This window comes from Lissotriton vulgaris, chromosome 7 (genome assembly GCF_964263255.1).
Source record: "Lissotriton vulgaris chromosome 7, aLisVul1.2, whole genome shotgun sequence".
NCBI classification, from domain to species: domain Eukaryota; kingdom Metazoa; phylum Chordata; class Amphibia; order Caudata; family Salamandridae; genus Lissotriton; species Lissotriton vulgaris.
Genome location: NC_141695.1, coordinates 1,289,604,417 through 1,289,627,425, shown reverse-complemented (window position 1 = coordinate 1,289,627,425; position 23,009 = coordinate 1,289,604,417). Strand labels below are relative to the sequence as shown.

General features: G+C 42.5%; 1 protein-coding gene across 7 annotated transcripts in view; it reads left to right on the top strand.

The window, feature by feature from the left end:
- TEP1 (telomerase associated protein 1) overlaps positions 1–23,009 on the top strand; it is a 1,080,103-nt gene that overhangs the window by 438,461 nt on the left and 618,633 nt on the right. For all 7 annotated transcript variants that reach the window (XM_086931874.1, XM_086931872.1, XM_086931869.1 and 4 more), the window contains 6 exons: positions 4,794–4,914; positions 9,457–9,578; positions 15,786–15,899; positions 17,467–17,584; positions 22,390–22,590; positions 22,790–22,983. In XM_086931874.1, coding sequence (XP_086788000.1) covers positions 4,794–4,914; positions 9,457–9,578; positions 15,786–15,899; positions 17,467–17,584; positions 22,390–22,590; positions 22,790–22,983 — 870 coding nt within the window. The remainder of the gene's footprint in view (positions 1–4,793; positions 4,915–9,456; positions 9,579–15,785; positions 15,900–17,466; positions 17,585–22,389; positions 22,591–22,789; positions 22,984–23,009) is intronic.

The window sequence follows — 23,009 nt, the reverse complement described above, 5'->3', positions numbered from 1 at the left end:
CTCAACCTATATATCCAGCGTTGATCATAGTAGAGTAGTTTATTTGGCAGTAGGGTCATATTTCCTGCCACCTTCTCCGAGACTACTCATCTCAAATAATTTTCGGTATTGCCCATCTCTGAGAAGTGCTTTGTGACTTAGAATTGTCTTTCCCACACCTAATGGTGCTCTGGTGTTCATTGTTTCTGACTTTTACTGTCATAGTAGTCATTCCAATATATCTTAGTTTACACGGGCAAGTAAAGCTATATACCACATTAGTTGTGTTGCAGTTTGTTTCTATCTTAAGTATCCAAAGGTTCTTAAGACCTGGGTACCCGGTTTTCCCTTTCTAAAGATATGGCACCCACATTGCAACCACCGCAGAGGAAGTGTCCTTTGACCATAGAAGTATTACATAATGAATATTTGCCAAGATCTTGTCTTATGTCCTGTGTGAACAACCACATTCTAAAAGACATTTCTTTTTAATGAAAATAATGGGGGTTCAAAATCTAATGATCTTGATGTTAATATTCTCCAGGTCTTATTGACCACTTTCTTCAGTATGTTTGATAGGGGATCATATGTGGTAACACAGATGAATTTGTCTTGATTTGTTGGGGATGGCAAGGAAATTGAAGCCAGATAAGACTTTAACTCCATGGCTAGCAACGAAGCTGCTAGTTTGGAGTTCTCTGGTGAGCAAGAAAGTCTATTCTGGAGTAGGATCTATAGACACAGGAGTAAAACATGCAATCTTACCTTCCCTCTCTCTCCCCTCCCACCTCCCTTGTGTTGATTCCTGAAGATGCCCACAAGCTCCAGGTCCTCTATTGACATCACTATGGCTGTTGGGGATGAGGCTGTTGAAGTTCCAGTGTGGGATTTATCCAAATGAGGTTGGAGAAGCACATTAAAATCGCCTCCTATTATCAGCCCTCCCGACTGTGAACTGGAAAGCACTAGGGAAAAGATGGTACTAGAATTGTTCTTTGTTGTCATTAGGGGCATACATCACTAATGACGTCGGAGGAGTCTGGCCCAGTGTACCCCTTGTCCCCTTTATCCTACCTTCTTTGACCTTGTGCTTGGCATCTAATGTGAAATTGGCACCCCTGTGCAGGAGGATAGACCCCCCATTTGGTTTAGTTTTGTAGGTGGAAGGATCTTGGAGTGGGAAGCAGAACAATCTCAGCCTAGGGATGTCTCTTTACAGCAGGTGTCTCGCCAGTAAAAGGGCCATGCCTGCCTCTCTCTGCTTAAGAAGTTTGAGGATGGCTTTATGTTTGATCAGGTAATAGAGGCAATATATTTTGGAAACTTACAAGGCGGGATCAAGTATTGTTGCTAATTCCGGTCAGCTGTGTCTGAGGAGCCACTAGTCTCCATCTCCTCTATTGCCGCCCACTAGGTCACAAGGGCTCTTCTAGGTGGTGGTCTTTGATGATCACCCTGACTTTCTTCCAGGCCCTGGGCCACAGCACTACTGGTTGCCCACTGAGGAAGCTTCTGTCCACGTAGTGAAAATGTACTGGAAAGCTGCCACCGCCCTGCCAGCAATTCATCAAGGGTTTCCTCCCTGCCTTAGACACCTTTAAAGATCCTTAAAGGTTCATTTTAGAGAAGCCTTGGTTGCATTGTAGGCTCAGGCAGGGACCCGAAACTTGGGGCTCAGTGGAGCTGTGTCTTCTCAGGTCTCTACCCTGGCCAAGCTCCGCAGTGATTTATTTTTGAAAGGTAAACCTCTTATTCTAGTTGAAACCTTTTGGCGGTGAAACCCTAAAGAGTTCAGCATTTTTCATTATACCCAATTATTACACTGCCCCAGAACCCCAAAAGATAGTCACCAATATGGATTATATACAAAGAGGCCCTTTTCAAAGATCATGAGACGATTAAATCAGTACCTAGCAGATTCACTGACCAAATGTAACCCCCCCCCTCCATTACGTCGTTGAATGGGAAAAATAATTAGGGAGAGAAATAGAAGATCCCTCAGGGAACCGCTTATGGGAGGATGCTGCCTCGGCTTCCCTATGTACTTAATGGGTAATAGTTATAAATTATTAAGATGGTATTTAACTCCCACCGTCCTCCGCGCTATGTTAGCGTCTTCTTCGGAGTGTTGGGGTTGAAACTAGGATAGGGTCATGATGTTCCACATAAGGTGCAATTGTGAAATAATCCAATTGTATATAAAGAGTATAGTTGCAAAAAATTAAGGAATTTGCTGGCTTGGAATTGAGTATGACTACTCTGAGTGTAGTTCTCAGTGACACAAGATTAATCTAAATATCTGCTGTCTTCACTGAATGGGATGCTCTTTACCCACCACCTCCTGGAGCCAGATAAACAGTACCTCAATTTTGTAGATTCGCGTCCGCACCCCTGAACAAGACCGTATGGTCCAAAGCATGGTCGATCTGTGTGATGGAAAAATGCACAGCTATAGTGTAAGACAGGGTCCCAAAATAAAAAATGTATGGTCTCCATTTCAGAGATACGTAAAACAGCAAGGGAGATTTGTATTGAGGCCAGGTCATATACTCAAGGTGTGTTAAATGAATCTGGACTCTGTGATCCCAGCTCTTCCAAAAGGTCCTCTGTTAGAGTGCCAAACTTAAAGCAATGTGGGTGGGAGTTGGGATCTATAGTATTAACCCAACCATAGAGAGTACCTTCCATAGAAAGAATAGGATTGGTTGTCAGGGTGCACTCCGCAGGGTCCAATTGTAGCAATATGTGCTCCACCTCCTGACCTCACCAACACCCTGATATATAGATACACAGGGTGTTCGAGCGATCGGGCGAGGGAAATAAAGAGAAAACTGGGAGGGACGGAAGGGAGCAACAGGGAAGGGACAGCTGTAAGACAAAAAACACACAGTTATAACACTCATAGGAATATTACTCTCAGTTCATTCTCGCTAATGTCTGTCTAGTCACCTGGCTCATATTCTCCACAAACGCCCTCCTGCTGCTGTAGGTAGATATATGTATATGACAGAATATGTTCCTGATCCCTAGTGACAGAAAGAACACATTATTACACATACCCATACATGTTTCAAGCACAACCACATTAGGAACGTTTCATAGTGGAAAGAAACGCACCCCCTAGTATTATTGTCATACTATAAAGATGTTCCATGTGAATACTGTTTTCCAGTAGAATGATTAACCTTATCCTTAGGTTAGTAGTAATCCAAAATGTCATGAAATCCAAAAGCCTTAGAAACCAGGGTTCCAAATTCACCCAATCCAAGTATATAAAGAATAGTATACACAAACGGCAAGATGTAGCTGAATTACTACTATCTTCCGCTGTAATTGTTCAGTAATTGTTTCTTTCACAATCACGAAGAACCATGCATGGTATACCAAACTCCAAATACGGTGGTGTAGGGCTACCCACTACTTCCCGCTTTGGCACTTGTATAAGGCAAGCACAGCGCTCGGAAAACCCGAGCTGAATCCAACACGAACAGAAACCAAAAACACTTAGAAACAAGGGCAGAACACAGCAAGGAGACCTTCCTCACTGCAGCTCAGACTGAAACTAGGAAAATAGTCAAAATCACGGACGAAGACTCCTGGACCCGCCCATATTTATACTCCAGGGAAACACACAGGTCTTATGTGGCATGTAGTTCATATATTAGGTAGGCGCGGCTACGCAATCCTGACATTGGTGGTACAGAATGGCCGTCTGGTGGTTGGGGGAGTAAGTTCCTAAAAGAACGGAGGGTTAAAACTTTTACTATTTATTTTATCTGAGATCTGTTACACTTCTTCATTTGTTTGGATTTTGCTTACTTAGTTTTGGGTAATGAACATGCCTGTTTTGTGCAAATATCGAAGATTTACCCAAGGTGCCATAAAAAGTGACCATTAATTAATACGATCTCATATAAGCTGTAGAAACATCACAGAAGTGGTGAATTGCTACCTCAAACTTGGTTCATTTGAATGACTTTCTTCATTTCAGAAATTCAACAAAATATGTTACTATGTGTTATGGAATAAGACTAGGTTTTGAAGGCTGGGTTCACATCCTTAACATTTGAATGATTTATTTTGGACTTGCACTGATGATCATCCACGAGTATTTGAAGAGTAAACGGATGACGATCTGCGGATAGTACGAATAAATTGGAGAATATTCGTCTTGCTCTGCCTCCTGTATAAATAAATTACTACAGAGGCAAAGAAGAGCACCCACGCTGTCTGAGTCGTCTGACCGACAGTAGGATATAGAAAGTGACTCCAAGTGGAGCAAGTTTGCAAGAGGCTGTCCTATATATATGTATATATACAGTCCTGATGAAGACCCGCCCTTGATGAGTTAAATCACTGCATCCTTCCCAGGGTCGAAACGTCGACGCATCTCTTTTGTTTTTTAACCAACTATTCAAGATCTTTTAGGAATCAACATCAAACCATTACACCGATTATATGATTGTATATATAGTTGTCTTCATCAATGAGAACATGAAATAACAAATTGAACTGTTGTGTTTATTGTGTATCAATTGGTTGCATAAAGTGTATATGCGAAACTATATTTTAAGTAGGTTTTAGGGACAGCTATTGTTACATTATATGTTTCAATTCAAAACATGAAAGTATTTGAGTAAAATTTGCTTTCTTTTTAGCTTTTGGTCAGTGTGTTTTGATTGTGTGTGCCATAAATTGCGCTACCTTTGTATCATGTTCATGGACAAAGTTAACAAATAATACCAGTGAAATACCAAAGCAATAGGTATTAGTCACCGACAGAACCATTATTATTAATTGTATTCTCGTTTTAGGCAACTGGGTCTGTGCCTTTCAGAGGTTGCACGGAGCCAGATCTTCATAGGCATTCTGGGAGACCGGTATGGGCATGTACCTCAGGAATACAATCTACCTAATCTTCCACACTTTGAATGGGTAAGAAGATTTTACTTGCAAGCTTAACAATTGATGACGTGTTACCAAGAGATTAACTGGTTATCCAGGGGTGTGGAGGATGTTGTTTTACTGCAAAAGGTGTGCATGGCGTAGTTATGGAAGGTGGTCTACATGTTTGCGGGAGGATTTCTCTCATTGAGTGAAGTAATAGGGTTGAGATATTGGTCAAGAAAATATGTTTGATAGATCACATCTTTGTCGCTTGCCACATATATGTACACCTCAGTGGTGGTTAGAAAATGTACAGTTGCGCAATCTTCATGTTTGTAGGATGAAATTGTCAAAATATTCTGGATTTTAGTGGTCTTGATATTCAGGAGGTTGGTCAAAGTCTTTAATGTTTGTGTGTGATAAAAGTATTGGAGCAGGTTTTGAAAATGTTTGGTCCAGTATTCTGAAAGTTGTTTGGACTGAAGTGTATGTGGTTGCATCTTAGAAGCTTGGGGGAGGGGGGGGGGGAGATTATTTCGCAGCACCCAATTGTTTTGCCCCTGTGCGGAATTTGGTGATATGCCACACTACTGAGTGACAAAATATTGTCCAATAACAATATTGAGTGCTGCATATTGACTACTACAGTATTATCTTAACAAGTATATACAGGTAAGTGCAGATTTACTATTCTTAGCTCCACATCTGCATACCTTCAATTTCTGAGACCTGTCCAACTACCATAATGACAGAAAAGTAGAATATATCTCAGTTTAAACCCTGTTCAAGCTACAGACAAAGAAAAATCTACTCTGATGATCAGCACTTAAAGTGCATTTATTGTGTGTACTCTTCCAATAAAACGTCCAGATGCAACATCAGCACATCTTTTGCATCTTGGACCCTGAAGAACTGGGTAAGGAAATTGGCCTTGTATCTCTTCAAAAAGAAGAGTGTTGCCCCCTCAAAAAGGGTTGACCCTTGCTTAGGGGATTATTCAGTGCAAAGTGCTCTTCAAAGCACTTTTTGAAGGCAGAGTAAAAAGTCACATTCAACTCCAAGACATGAAGTACACCGTAGAAGTTTCGGATTCTGCCTCATGGAATCTGAAAGCCAATCCCTCTTAAGAAATGGCATTTGAAAGCAGATGAACAACCTGTACCCAAAATGATGTAGAAATTGGATCCTTCTTGGCGTCTGCCAGCTCCCCTACTAACCCAAGCCAAACCCATCATCGATGGGAGCCCACCAATGTCAGTGAAGAAAATGTCATAGTCCACAGCATCACTATCGATGAGACTTACAACAGCTTCATCGTTAGCCTTTCCATCACCAGCGAAGGTCATAGTGTCATTGACAGTACTGCTGACCATTGTTCTATCAATATGCAAAAAGGTCTTTTAGCAGTGAACCATTGAGTCCCTCATGGAGGATTTCATCATTGTTGACCACCTGAAAGACTCCCACATTGACGACCCCCACATCAGCAACTACCAGGGCAATTTACTTCAGTGTATCTTGTGCGAAGCACTATTCTGTTGACAATCCTGATGATGGAATAAAATATCTTTCCGCCAAGAGAGAACCCTTGATTGCACTAAATGTCTTTGCATATCTACCAGTCAAAATCATAGATTCAGAGTAGAATGTAAATTTCTGTGATGAAGAAGCTTCGACGTTGAGTACTTGGGAAGATGTCCAATACATTTCAGAGTGTGAAGATGATGATTAGAGGACAGTGTCACAAGAAAGAAGCTTATAATATTTCCACCATATGCAGAGTTATGAATTTCCACTAAGCTCTCCTCCAGTCGATCATTCTGCATCACCACACACCACAGCCAGTTCCTCCATTTCTTAGAGACATGGGTGAAGATGATCTGCGAGACAATGACCAGGACATCACCTCAGAAGAGGAGGTTAGCAAGGTCCCAGAGCATAAAACTGATGGAGCAGGCGATCGTCAAGTCGAGGAAAAATTGATTTCATCCTGCCCAAGGCAGGAGATAGAATATCTATGCAGCCAGATTCTTCCCTGGACGATGTTTGCTGCTTCCATGCCATATTGGAAACAGTAGCTAAAAGATTTGCGCTGAGTTTCCAGTGTTTTCCACCCAACACAAGACTGGTTCCTGTATACGTTCAAGGAGCAACCAAGGAAGATGGCAAAGTCAAACCCTATCTTGGACTATGTCTTGTGGAAAGGGCTAAACCTCCTGACCAATCCCACAACATTTCATATGGCTGTACCATGCCTAGAAAAAAAATATACAGTTTCCGCACTAGAATTTCTAACGGACCACCAAACCGGTCTCACTCATAGCAGCGGCTGTACAAAGATGGTGAAAAATCCTATAGGCAAATAGACAATTGGGGTTGTATAGTTAGCTTTATGGCTCTGACAACAAAACAACAAGTGCATTGGCCATTTTTGGTCCATATAATAAAATCAACAGAGGGAGAAAGTAGCTATGATCCATTCAGCTTCCTGTCAAAGGTAAATAATCAAGGGGAGAATGGATCACTTGTACCTGTAATGCCAGGGTCAGGTGTGGTAACCAACTTTATAATCCCTCATTCACGTACAGGAGCGATGGAGCAGTATATCTTGATTCGCCGCTTCTCTTAGAACGTGGAAGCATCGTCATCGGGTCTTATTTTAATTGTATGCTTTCCTCCACCTGGAGGTTGACCAACTAGTTTTGACAGTAGTGATCAGGAATAAGGTGAAAAATAGTGAAGTGAATTAAAATTGCTTAGCTCTCCTTACCAAACGAAAGTGAATGAGGGTTTTTAAGTTGGTTACCCCACCTGACCCTGGTATTACAGGTACAAGTGATCCATTCTCCCCTTAATTATTCATTTTTGGTCAATACCATTGCCAAATGGGCACAAATACCCCCCTTTGCTGGAGCTGATGTTAAAAGGCTAATGCCATAACCAAGAAAGGTGCGAACTCCTCAGCAGCCATTATCAAGGCAGCAACGAACATGATAAATGTGGGTTTTGCTGACTTACAGAATTTACAATACTCTGGAGGCATGTGTGGTGTGGGTACAGTTCTTCATGCACGGGGGTGCAAGCTAAAATATTAGGCACGCCCTTTAATGAACATATGTTATTTAGCAGACACATAAGTGACACACTTCAAAACAGATACTGTAGGGTGCGCTGTCTTGGTGCTTTGCAATGCAAACATCTACCCTTTTCGTCTATTTGAGGCTCCAGGTGCCAACAGGTATAAAGGAGAGCCTACGTTCAATCTGAAAGGTAGGGTTGTGATATTATCTTAACAAACAGTCTGGCTACTACCTAGACTATTTCCTTTGGAGCGGCCAAAACAGCTAGGGCTACTAAGGGTTGTTGTGAAAGAAGAGGGGGAGACTTCAAAGTGGGGGTTTGAATTGCACAGAGTCCTCTATTCCTTAAGCTTGAGAGCAGAAAAATGTCAACTTTCTAAAAGTGGAATTTTTAAAGTTGTAATAATAAATCCAATTTTAAAGTCTATAGGTACCAAACATGACCGTTACACACCTTCTAAATCAGAAATTCAACATTTTAAATGTAATAAAGAATTCTCAATGTTAACCCATATGAGGGTAGGCTTCATAGTAGTGAAGAACGAATTTTGTAGATTTTTTATACCAGGATATGTTAAACTTAAATGTACATGTTCTACATTTTAGTGACACAGCACCCTTCCCTATTGGCTACCCATGGCCTACCATCCTTAGAGGTGACTCATATGTAATTAAAGGGGAGTGTGAGGCTTGGCAAGAGGTTTTAAATGGTAAATTGAAATAGGAGTAAAACTGTACATACTGGCTCTACAGTAGCTGGCCGAGAGATGTTAAAGAGCTACTTAAGTGGGTGGCACGATTGATGCTGCAAATCCACTAGTAGCATTTAATTTACAGGCCCTGGGAACATGTAGTGCACTTTACTAGGGGCTTATAAGTAAATTAAATATGGCAATTGTGGATAAGCCAATGTTAACACATTTTTATGAGAGAGCACCTGAACCTTAGCACTGGTTAGCAGTGGTAAGGTGCCCAGAGTCCTAATCCTGACAAAAACGAATTTATCAAAAATGGGAAAAGGAAGGCAAATGTTTGGGGGTGATCCTGCAGAAAGGGACACCTACAGCAGGATGATATCATTTGCTTCTTAAAGCTCTAATCTACTGTTAACCATTTTTCCTTTTTTGGTACTTGGTAAAGGCATCATCCAAGCTACAAAATGTTGTTCCATGTGAAGTACAAATGAGGTTGACATCTCTGGCATAATTCTACAATTCTTTACACTGAAATATTATTCAATTGTGATGGTGTTCTTGGCCTTCTAATGTCCATTGTTCACAGATGAATCTTCAAATTGGAATCCTACTGTTAACAGGTACAGGATAATCATGTTTGTTAAAATGTGTGCAGTATTTTTTTGTTACACAGTGCAGTTGTTTTCCCCTGCAGAACAGAGGATTGCCTCTGTAAGTGTGCAGAATAATGCATACTTCTTATAGATTTTGAGTGCTTAAGTGTGTTACTCAGGATTGGGTGTTATTCATAGCCACATGATATGAACTTCTTTTAGCTACAGTCATATGGACGAGGGGCGTCTATCACAGAGTTGGAAGCCATGCAGTTCCTGAAGAACATGCCCAGCAGCTCCCATCCTAATGCATTGTTCTACTTGAGAGATCCTGCCTTCATCAGGTAAATGCCACTTATTCAGATTACCTACCTTTTACAGCACAAGTATTTCTCATTCACTTTTAGAGCCTGTGCTGTCGACATGTATTATCGATAGTTTGATCTCGAAAGCAATAAGTTGGTGTTCTATCTGCTATTGGCCAGTTAGGGCAAAATGGAACACGTGGTTGCTAAATCTACATGCAGCGGGAATAACTTGGTCAGTAAAATCAAGAGTACACATCACTTAATGTTCTGAATGAATTGGTTCCCAAATGAAGAATAGATTATTTTTTACCACCTAATTTTCATACCCAGTAGAATATGTGTAACTCTATTTGCTTATCTGAGCTGTTTCATTTTAATATATTCCATTTAGTGACATTCTTGCACAGTCCCTATGTCTTGGAAAAAGTCAGCAAAATAAACATTAATAGGCCAAAATATTTTACTATATTGGTGATGAATAAAGAGAAAGTACCATTCGAGCCGGGAAGAACTAGTTCTTGCATGGGCAGGATGGCAGCATGATCAGCGGATCTGAAGCCTTGTGCAAAGAGAGTCAAAAAAGGACCCTGGTCCTCAGTATTAAGAGGCAGGATATTGTTTCCAGGTGATAGTCTGGGTTAGAGCTTGTAGGTTAAAGAGAGAAACTTGTACTAGGCTGTAGGCAAGAATAGAAACAGTAGGGCATAATTAGAGATAAAGGTATTGGTGACGGGGGGAACGGCACTAGGGTATAGGTGGGGGTAAGAAAAACAAGACAAAGGTATTGTTTTTACGTGTGTGCGAAAAGCTTTTTTTGTTTTGCTTATAACTTTGGCACCTTTTGACGAATCCTTGCAAATTTTTCTAAATGAGTATAATGCTCACTTCAGCCGCTGCCTTGAAAGTTTAGTGGTGATCCGTCAAGCGGGGGCTGAGAGAAAGGAAGGGTCCCAAAACGGGTTTTCCCCATGCAATTTCCCATAGGGACTTTAGACACAGCTAAAACCCGAACCGCTGAATGGAATTACACCAATTTTGTCAGAAAGGTAGATATTGGTCCAGAGAAGTGCCTTTCTTTTGATTGATATAAATCCAATTAGTAGTTTAGGAAATATAAAGAAAAATCCAAATTTGTATGTTCCTCCAAGGATTAGACAGTCCCTTGCTCAAATCAGATTGGCTGTTAGCACTTCGAACCAGGAAGTTTTGGCAGCATTCTTGGGACTTGGCTAAAGTGAATTTTAATGTGTTGGAGAAACGATCTGAATGGGCATTTCTCCAGCATTTTAAGTTTGAAAATATGATACCTCTGTTATTTTTAGAAATTGTCAAGGTTAATGGAATAAACATGGATTATGAAGAGGACCTGGTTTAAGATCTGAGTCTTTGTTGAGTGATTTTAGCAGTGTGGCTCTACACTGCTGCATCTCGGCCCACCAGTATACTTCTGACACTGGGATGTCTGCAATATCAACTCTTCAGTTTTGTCTGCTCCAAGACACGCAGCCTGCAATGGTAGTGTGCATAGTCTTGGTTGGGGACCCCAGAGTGGCACAATTCGTGCGGCTGCCCCAGGGGTCCCTCTTCAGTTCCAATGCCCTTTGTACCAGGGGTATCATTTATCAGGGCCATACAAGGTGGTTGGAGTTGTGCCAATTGTGAAACAGTTTTAGGGACAGAACACTGGTGCTGGGGACCTTGTTAGCAGGGACCCAGCACACACTCAGTCAAAGCCGCATCAGGTACCAGGTTAAAAGTGGGGTGTACTGCAACAACAACCCAGTTCCCTACAGTCCTCTCAGGAGGGCACTCCACTGGATCTTGCTCCATCCAATGCTCTCCTCTTCCTCACTGAACATACTAATCTTAGCAAGCAGACAGGCATTGGTTCTCTAGGGCTGGGAGTGTTTAATTTGTAAAGTATTAAATGCCAGGGCTCTGGCCAGGAGGCCACTGCAGCTTACACCACCCGTCGCCCCTGTCATCGCTGACAAAACAAACCATCTCTCTCGCATGTAAATGCCACAGTTCAGATTATTCCAGGTCCTCAAAGCTGAAGGAATGCCTAGGGAAGGCAGGTATTAGTTATTTTTTTTAATGTATATTGTTTTCCTAAACATCTGCTCATCTCTAAATTACATGAGCGGCGCCAGACAGTGTGGTGTTGACAATTAGGTGCCTGTGCCAAGCACCGGAAACCAATTAAGTACCGGCGCTCAGCACTGGAAAACTCCGGCTCAAATTAAACACGAGGGCTGGTGATTTTGTCTTCCCTAGGTGATGTCCCCTCACCTAGCGAGGATACTAGCAGACCTTTGCCCCCTATTCCTGGTCACAGACAGAAGTCTTTCAGAGCTTCGCCTTCTCACACAGCCTGTCTGGCTGCTTTGCAGATGTCAAATTTTAGTGTCTCAGCCTCTCCTTACAGTATTTTTCTAGACACCAAATGTGATTTAGGGTCTTAGTCTTTGAAGTTTTATGTTGGGATTCTGCTTCTTTTGAAATGTACATCTTTCCTTTTCTTCTTTCCTCAGGAAAGGCTGACTGACCTAGCAGGAAAGACTCCAAAGTTGATAGATCCACAACACAGTTGATGGAAGTTACCAAAGTTCACACCCGGATGTCGGCCTCAGTGATCTGTGCATCAAAAGATTATTCCTGGGCTCCCAGATAAACTCTTTATGATTCCCTTATCAGCCCCATCACCTTCCTGAGATATGCCCAGGCCTCTTACTTGTGATTTATCACTGAATCAGAGAGCACCCTTTTATAAGTGTAAAGGGGCAGTCTCTTTCTGTCTTCCTCTAGTGTGTGTCCCACCCAGCTCACAGGCATGCAGCAGTGCACAGATCAGTCTGAGGGGGATTTCTCTACTCATCAGATCGTCACAAGGCAGGCCTGGGCTTCCCAAAAATGAAACCCAGGATCCTTCACGTAATATACCATTGCAGGCACACTTGCACGTAGTGTACATTCACAGAACACCTACTCTTTAGCGCTGTCACCACCATGCATTGTGCAACTACAGACACACATGCATTCAGCACACATGTTCAGTCTGCACACACATTTTAGTACAGTACCTTTTCTGTGTTGTACTTTGTGTGCTATTTGCAAACACACACACTGCCAGCACATCCACTCCCCGCATTCACTGCACAACACTTCATGCTTCATATATTGTACTTAACACAAACACCCAGCCTATGCTTCCATTGTGCACACACTGCACAGCATACATCCAACGCAGAGTCACCACTCCTGCATTGCGCAGCAATCCACATCTACCTGGGTTGGCCAAGGGTGAGTTATGCACATAGTAGTTTAACTTTCAAAAATGTGAATGAGCCTATAGGCCTCACTCTAGTGACACAGGTTTCAAAAGGACCTGTTCACAATTACTGATCACTACACGGTTTGATGCCACCATCACACTTGTCCTACTTAACTCTTGGTGCAGGCGGTAGCGTTCCACCACTATGAGGGTAGCGCTTTGGGCGCCCCTCCTGGGCAAACAATACCGCAATCCACGAGGCAGGCCTATATCATTGCCCACACGCATGATCCATGTTTGCCTATGACAACAAAGCCAGTATCAGGAATTTTGTCAAAAGTACAGTTGGACCTCTCAAAATCCTTTTTACTTAATTTGTCCTTACCGCACGGGGTGCTGTCCACCATCACGGCGAGATCACATTTTAGATGTGTACACAAAGAAATCACCTACTTAGGCATTAAAATTACGCCCCATCCAGCAGACCTATGCAGAGTGAATTTTCCCCCTGTGTTACAACAACTTAAGCCTGACTTAAAAAACAGGGGCTCTGCTTACATCACTTGGATAGGCTGCATAAATGCGGTTAAGATGAAAGTCCTGCCCCTGCTTCTCCATCTCTTCCAGGGTCTGCCAATTGTGGTTATTTGTCAAATGAAAGGTAATTTTGACAAAATGTGTTTATCCCACCGGTTACTAACCACAGCGCAACTGGCAGCGGGGTTGGCTCTTCCAGATTTCCTCTTTTACTGCAGAGCAGCTCAGCTCCGCGTTTTGTCTGAATGGTCCCTCATGGCCTCAGTTAAACATTGGCTCCATTTGGACAGGCTGGTGACGGGGAGAACCATATGGGACCTTTTGGAAACAGAAACAGGACCAACCAAGGAATGAATAGCTTTGCATTCCTACGGCTCCTACTCTTAAAGTCTGGGATACTATCACCAAATCTTTGTCATTCGCTACTTTCCTGTCCCCCTACACCCCTCTTCATTTTAATTCTGCCTTCCATCAGCTATGTTCGTGCGTGGGGAGCTGCGCTTTTTCACGAACTGTCTCCGTGTTTCATCCCCCTCCCACAGAGGAATTTCATTACTTCCCATTGAAGCACTGGGTTCAACAGCCTAAGATGCGCATGGGGTGACCAGAGACCTGCTTCCCATAGAGAGATTTGTACAGGCAGAGGGTACAGTTAAGGGATGCATCTCCTTTTTCTATTTCCTCATCTTGTCGGAGGGCCCCTCTCAACACCCGCACCATATAGCTTTCTGGAAGGCCACCCTACAGACCCCTATTACAGACAAACAATGGTCTTACCTATAAGAAGACATTTCCAAATACAATTGCTCTATGGCTGTAAGGGAAGCCCACTACAAGATCATGTACGACTGGTATTTCTACCCCCAGAAGCTACAAACCCTTTTCCCGAACACGTCAGACCGGTATTGGCGGGTTTGTGGGCTGTTGGGGGATTTCTGTCACAGTTGGTGGGGCCGTTCTGTAATCCAGCCCTTCTGGAAGGAGCTCCTATCCCAAATCAGTTAGATTCTAGGCTACCCGATCTGATTCTCCAGAGCATGTCCTACTGGGCAACGGTCCCCCAACTTGAAGCACCAAACTGTGGGTGATCGTTCCTTTATGTGGCTATGTCTGGTGGCGGCCAAAATGGCCGTTGCTGCGGCCAGGAAGAAACCGGATGGCAATGGCAGGCGCGGTGGAGCTGGCGCTGGCCCTTGAATGGATGGCTGATATTATGACAAATTCCAGTAAAGGGTTTGATTATATTTGGAGCCCATTGGTGGGGTACCTCTTGGAGGGTTTGCATCTTTGTGCTTGTGGCCATAGACTGCGGCCCTACATCTCTTTCAAACCTAGGGAAACCAGGTCCCGTGGCGCCCTTGGGGGGGTCGGTGGGGGGGGGGGGGGAGTGGGGAGCTGGCTGCTCCTCGCCATTTTGGAGCTTTGACCTTCTCCTTGACTGTATATTGTCTGCTTCATGCTCTCCCAAGATCATTGCAACTACTAAGTACCACGGAAATGTTTGTTTGTTTCCCTTTTTATTTTTATTGATTTAGTTGGCTTTCGTCTATATATGCAAAGGTGCTTGTGTGACATGGGGTCGATAAGCAATACATGTAACTTTTAAGGGGGGAAAGTAGCACCTGATTCTAGTAGAAGCTATGCCGAGAACTTGGGGAGAAGATGTGTAATATTTCTAGCTTTGTAATGCTCTCTGCTTGTGGCAAGACTATGTTGAGCCTTGCAAGTTGTACAATTGTCTGTTCTGTGCTTTTTGGAAATTGCAATACAAAAAGAATTGGACAAAACAAAAGTACAGTTGGGCAGGGGTACACGTCTTTTACCTTGCAGAGAGCTTTTCCGTTCCAACAGAAAACATTAGCTCGTAACCAGGTTCTGGGGACAGCTGAGGCAAATGTTAGTAGTTTTGTCAAGTGCTTGCATATCATGGGAAATTAATTTGTGGCGCGGTAATCATGTGTTACCCTGGTGTCCCACGGCTTAAGATGGGTCTTTCTCATGAACTCTTGTATAAATAAATGTTGCACGTTACTGGGGCAGGCTTTTGAGGACTGATGCCTTTACAAGAGGGATTGAGGGGAAGTGATAGTGACATGCATGAAGTGGAGAAGTTGTTGCGGAGTCTTTCCCCATATTCACACATAAAAAATATGTTGTCGGGAAATGGTAGTGGCTGTTGGCCTCTCTGCTATATAAGTTGTAGGTTAGGAGGTAATAGTCAACTCCCTTTTATATCATCCTTCGCTGTATTTATGTACCGTATTATCGTCGTCTCTGGTACTCCTGTGTGTTGTATAGTAGGAATTTTGTTGTTATTTATGTAGTTCTGTTGATCTGTCAATGTTGATGGTTATGAGCTGGATTACTCTCCATGCTGTTTAGTGCTCTCTGTGTTCATTTATTCTTCAATTTCATTCCTTTACTTTGGACAGCTCAGTGCCGTACCAGTGGTTACAAGACTTTACAGCAGAATCAGCTGAGGCTGCCAGAAGAATGTCTGATTTGAAGAGCTGTTTGAGCCAAGATGGAGGTGCAAATTATTCCCGGTAAGGCTCTTTCTAGGAAAGGTCCTGTATACCAAACCAATCGGAAACTGAACCAGGAGGCACAGGTGTGCAGTCAGCACATAATTCAGTCATCTCCGTGGTGGCCTCAGTTTGTATTGCAGCAATATGTAGATTTTTTCATAGCCTTTTAAATACATATTTATTAACAGGATTTTCAAGTTAACAACTGTACAAGGGAAAAATCAGCAAGAAAACATGTCATCACTCATCCCCCCCTCCCTTGCCATCCCCAGTGCATAAATACATTCAAGCCGCGATCGTAATGACGCAGACTACCATTATCATTCTTGGATACATCAGTGGGATATCCCCCTAGTGGGTACTCCCCCCTCCCTGTCTACAATCCAATCTGCAGTGCTGGGCATGTACCATTCATTGACGTTCGACTCTCCATCTGGTGGGACCCAGCCAGCGGTATTGTAAATTACTGTAGCTTCTCTTCTCCCAGGCTTCCGACCACAGGCCGATTCAGAGGGCCAGATCCCTCACATAAGAGCAGGCCAGAACCTGGCAACTGTGCATCTCTTATTCTGCTCCGTCCTCCCCATAACTGAGAAAGTCATGAGTAATCTCTACCCAAGTCTCTAGGGCTACCTGAAGTTTTATCATCATATCTGACCCTCCTGAGATGCATTTCTCCTGTCAAGGCTCATTCTAATCATAGACTTTAAAAAGGAACTTCTTTGAAGCACCAACTATGATGTCAGACAGAGTAGGCAGAAATCCACAGGCACAGTTACCCACAGCAAAGGGAGAGCACCTATCACAGTTCTAACATTAACAAAAATGATCAAAAAAACAGCAAGTGTTGCTTGTGTCCTAGGTTTGACTCAGTGATGTGATCAGAGGGCTTATAGAAAGTTCAGATCCCTATGTGTTCTGGTGTGAGAAAATTGCTCCAAGACTATAATTTTCCTTGAGTGAATTGAATGCAGATGCAAGGTAACTCCAGGATGAAATGTTTGACATGAACAGGTTCGTTCCATGCTAAATCACATTACGCAGGTCACACAACTTCGGGATTTTTTTTTACACAGCACAATTTTATTGTTGACAGCCAAATCGCCCCTGGTACATTCAGGGTTACCAATATTACAAAAGACATAATGGTGATATTGATGCCAACATTTTCAGTATGAAAATAATACAGTTTGGAAACCAAGAATACCTGGGCAAAAAGCCAAACAACAAACAGCATTGCCTATCCCCGAAATAGAGTCTAAAACATGCAATTCCCAGCCACCTGAGTTGAAGAAATGCATAATCATAGTCCAGTACTCTCTCTCAATCCTCTCCTCATGACAATTCCCAATAATTGAAGTAGGGGGATGGGCTCCAAGTAAAGTCCCCGGTAGTCCGCCCACCTCCTCCATATTTTTGGATGTTTCTGAGGGCACCCCCTTGCCTTGAACACATGTATCTCCAATCCCATAGGGATAAACATCAGGATTAAAATGTTTTAGTTAGGGTCCCAAGGCATAATGGAAAAATTATCTGTTTGTTTTTGTGTGTCAAAGACACATTTTCAGATTGTTCTATTTTTCAGCTACTCGTGTGAATGGGGAGGTGTGGCTGATGGAAAGCCTTACGTCAAGGGACTGGAGGAATTTGGTTCCAAGGTGCTGCAAGATGTTTGGGAATCCATAAAGAAAACCTACATCATGGTAGGAACATCTACGAACATTGTTTCACTCAAATTATTGAGCTCTAAATGTCTCTCTGTCGTGTCTCAAAGCATTGAGGATAACCATATTGCTTCCTTTCTTCTCCTTTCGCCGTCACTTTTTCGGTCATAAATGCTGGGCGAAGTCCATCTTTTCTTATTATGCTTGGAGCTGTACAGGTGATACAATTTTAAAAAGCTTCATTCATAGGTGGTAAAGGCCCAGAGCGGATTCCCTAAATAAACCAGCAAGCAACAAATAAGAAATCTCAGGAAACCACCATGAAAAGGTAATAAAGTAATAGTGTTTGATCGACTCTGATTTGTCAGGAAAATCCCAAGTCAACAAAATAATAGGCAAATGCATCGGCACGTTAAAAATTTTAAGAAAAATCATTGATCTCATTCCTACTGAAGCCAGAAAAACCATCGTACATGCGCTAATCACACCTCATTTGGACTATGGGAATGTTCTCCTATTAGGACTGAACCAAAAACATCTTCACCAGCTTCAATGCTTACAAAATGCGGCCGCTCGCATGGTACTGGGCTTACCCAAAAGAACATCCGCCAAGGCGGCCTTGTCCAAATTGCACTGGCTCCCTGTTAGGGAAAGAATCAAATTCAAGAGCCTTTGCTATGCCCATAAGATAGCCCACAACAAAGGTCCCACCTATCTAAGAGATCTTTTGACTATACACCGCCCAACCAGAGACCTTAGGTCCTCAGGAATGTCACAATTCAAAATCCCCCGTGTCCATAAAGCGAAAATAGGCGGCCGCTCTTTTCGCTACCTTGGAGTAAAACATTGGAATGCTCTGCCTACTCATCTAAGAATGGAACCCTCAGAGACTCTTTTTAGAGCTAAACTTAAAACGCACCTGTTTCCTTAATAACTGTCTTCTCTGACCGTCCCTTATCATTTCTCGGTGAGTTTTGTAGGCAATTAGCGCGGGGATACACAGTTGTGCAGCCAGGCGCTTTACAAATCTCTTATTATTATTATTATTATTAGACTCAAAACTATTGCCAAGCAGCTTATTTCATGCTGTGTAGCTTACATGCAAGTTCTGTAACATCCTTTACTGTACACATAGTTAGGAGAGAAATCAACTCTCTGGTAGTAATTGTGTAGATAGGTGTCCAGAGGTCGATGGCTCTTTCAAGTTTCACCCAGAGATAATAAAGCTCCTGGGAATCTTTAACTATGCCTAACGTAGCATGGGAAAGATTTCCCTGAAGGTAATAAACATTAGAAAGCATTCATGGGTGAAAATACACCATAGGTAATAAAGCTCTAAGACATTACTCTTCTAGTTAAGGCTTATAACATGTTCATACAAAGATAACCTAGTCATAGATATTTTAGCAAAAGGCAACAAAGTAATGTGAAACTCTACCCACTGGTAAACAAAACTCTGGTGAGTTGTAGCTATTAGTAATAAAGTTACAGAATACTCTGTGTAGGTAAAAAAAACACTGGAATCCTCCATATGGATAATAACGTCGTGGAAAATCTTACACATGGGCAACCAAGTGCTGGACAGCTTTAGAAACAGGTAACAAAGCTATAGCAAACTATACATAAACAGAATAAAGCCTTGTAAAGATGTATACAAAGGCAAAGATTTTGTGGTACCTAAAATCAGGCTGAGTCTCTAGTGAGGTTAATCGTTCTTGCATCTAACATCTACATTTTGGAACTCAGTGCCTACAGGGATCAAAATGCAGGCATGCCACCTCATTTAGGAAAGTCATCAAAATGTGGCGTTTTACCTTTTTTGAGGTTAGGAATCTCTGATTGGCAATTGTCTATAAATTCCTCTTTAGTGCCAATAGCATTATTTGGTATTTGAGCACGTTATAAGCCTTTTCTCATGTCCTTTAGTTTCAGGCAATACAGCATCAGAAAGCTTCCAGAACTGGGGAGATTTTTATACAATTATCAGAGTACTGTAAAGCCTAACATATGTAATAAATCACTGGAAGATCATGTATGTAAATATTAGCACATTGTAATGTTTCAAATAATATATCATAAATCTTTAGATCCAGGTAAAACGACAATGGAATGATTTCCATAGGTGAAATGAAGTGGAAAGAAAACACCTAGATACGTTCTTCACACTAGACAACATTCCAACCTGGTAACAAAGCATGGAAACGCATAACCGGCTTAATAATGCACTACAAATTTTGACCTGCTGGCAGCAAAGTGTTTGGGCACATGCCCTAAGTTAGTAAGAGTTGTAGAGATTTTATTAAGTACTGGAAAGCTATACACTTGGGTAGTAAAGCACAATAAGCATTACTGTAGATTAAAAATGATTGAAAACTTGCTACAAATGATGTTAAAAATTATCAAAAGCTTTACATTCTTGTCATCAAACATGTAGTGTAGAGCTACTAAATCCCTGCAAAACTTAATATCAAAGTAATAGAATTCCAACCGGGTTTAATTTAGCACACAGGCGGTAATTCTTTCAAAGCTTTGCATGAATGTAATACACCTGAGTGCATGTGCATCAGCAGGAAAGGGAGGCTATGGAAACCTTTAAATGCAAGTACTGTCTCCCTTTATAGCTTCAAGTGGAGGAAACTGACTTCGACCTGACTTTGAAAAAAAGAATTGAAAACAATTTAGCCACCTTGTGAAAAGTGTCAGGGGACTGCAATTGTTTTAAGGAAGTGGAGTACCACATATATTGGAGTTGTATTTGTAAATGTGTTATATGCTGTTGCCTGTGTGAGCATCCACCTCCTGTCTTTAGAAAGATGAACATGCCTCCCATGCTAATTGGAGGAACATGTTTTCTGGTGCAGGTCTTCAGTGACTCCCTTCTGGCAGATTGATAAAACATGGAGCCTGTACTTTATCAAAGGCGTAATGTTGATGTGTTACTACAAATAGGCCAAAAGGAGACAAACAGGTTGGGAAGTACTAGAAACGGAAAGTCTGCAAAATGGTGCATTTCAAGTATTCCTTCAACGGAGGTGGCCCAAAACATCCGAAAAAGTCCAGAAATAGTCTTCATATGAAGTAACCAGAAATAATGTTTTTTGCTTCAAATATAAGTGATATATCTAAGAAATGTCAGATAATAATGTAGTCTGTGTAGGATTGTGCCTTCACAAGTTGATCAAGCCTCCATGGTGTTGAGTCAAGGAATTAGTTACTTGTGTTTCATTCTTGATTTGGTGAGTCAAGAGCTTTACCAAGGTATATTTTCTCATAATTTATCGTACTGCTCTTCTTGCTACTTTTTAATATTGGTGACTTGAGCTCAGGTGAAATTTCTGTCCTCTGTCACTCTATTACGAATGTAAAAGTGATGCTTGCCAGGTATATATTACTATTCACACATCAGTACTGAAATGGCAGATTTTTTTTGTAATTCTTATCCTGTGATAGTCTCAACCATTTACAAAATTTAGATTGTTTCTTATGTTATGTTGATTTGTAGAGCTCACTATCACCCAGGTGGGTATCCTAGCTTTAAGCAGGTGTGATGCCTACGCAAAGCTAGGGCCTAGTGGGATTACTCAAACTGCCTGGTCTTCAGATTCTTCTGGGATTCAAGAAGTGAGTAGGATCTTATGTGTAGTGTACATTAATCTTTAAATAGCTAAAGGTGGCTCTGCCAGGGCAGTTATGCTTCCACCTTATTTTGTGCAAAAGAAACAATTGATGAACGGAATGCTGGACAATGCAAACATTCACCCCCAGTCACAAGGATCTGGGTTTATTCCATCATTCTTTTGCTCACCACACCACCCCAGTTTGGACCCAGTCATATGCAAATCAGCCTTGACCCTGGTCCTTGTGGGACAGTCCAGCCCGAACTGCCAAGCCAGGTCCTCCCTGGACCCGAAACAAGCATCCTGGGACCAGTTTCAGGGCATCACCCTTCATCAGCTAGGCTAGTTTGAATCCAGTGGTGTAGTGAGCACGGGACCCACGTCTGGGCACACCCTTCCCACTTAGGGCTACATATGCAAAAGAAACAATTGATGGATGGAATGCTGGACAATGCAAACATTCACCATGCCACTGGAGTCAAACTATCCTGGCTGATGAGGGCTGAAAGCCTGAAACCGGACCTAGGATGCTTGTTTCCAGTCCAGGGAAGACCTGGCCTGGCAGTTCGGGCTGGACTGTTCCCATTAGGCGCAGTGTCAAGACTGATTTGCATATGGCTGGGTCCAAACTGGAATGGCGAGCAAAAAAATGATGGATTTAGGCCCAGATCTCTGTACTGGGGTGAAGGTATGACATTGTTCTACATTCTGTCCATCAATTGTTCTTTTCCATTTGTCACCCCAAGTGGGACGGGTATGCCCAGACGTGGGTCCCGTGCTCTCTATGCCGCTGGAGTCAAACTATCTTGGCTAATGAGGGATGAAAGCCCGAAACAGGTCCGAGGATGCTTGTTTCCAGTCCAGGGAGGACCTGGCCTAGCAGTTCGGGCTGGACTGTTCCCATTGGACGCAGGGTCAAGACTGATTTGCATATGGCTGAGTCCAAACTGAAAAGGCATGGTGAGCAAAAACACAATGGATTTAGGCCCAGATCTCTGTACTGGGGTGAATGTATGACATTGTTCTAAATTCTGTCCATCAATTGTTCTTTTACACCCACCTTATTTTGAGCATTTACAATAACATATGGGGCATTCCTTTCAAACATTTCCACTATCATACAACTAGCGAAACGTGTAGAAGCAGCACAACATTCAAGGAAGTGAAATGCATATCTCTTTTCCACTCTTTTAGTTGATGTTAGGCTCTGATTTGCTGTTTTCATAGGCTGAGGTGGAGGCACCAGAGGATGAAGAAAAGATGGCGCAGGAGGCCTACCTTGATTATAACCATCGCCAGTTCTGTGCCCGGAGCAAGTTGCTTACCAACGCTGCCAGCATGATTGACCAGTCTCAGCATGGACCCCCAGCAGCAGGCAGAGTCCTGGCCATCAGCGCCGGTCCCAGCGAGGGAAAGACTGTCTTTATGGTAGCACATTGTACTATTCATTCATAAACACTGACTTGGAACGATAGAGAAACTTGTGAGCATATTCTGAATATGAAAGATCAGAGCTTGGACGATATTCCATCCAGCTCTTCTGATGATTTTCTGCTTCTCCAGAATTTCCAACCCTCCGTAATGTACCTCATATTAATGTTTGTTCCTGGGCTTCCTTTGACTGCAGGCTGCCCTGGTGAATAAAATGAACACAGTGAAGAGCAAGAAGAACCAGGAGGACTCTTCCTCGTTGTCCGACATCATCTTCCATTTCTCGCATGGCAGCCCAGGAGCACAGAGTGTAGAGAAGATGCTGTTCCGACTCTGTACTCAACTGAACCAGCACCTGAAGAGGGAAAGCAGCCTTCCTGTAACTTACAGGTGAGCCCCCCTGTCTTGTGCCCCTT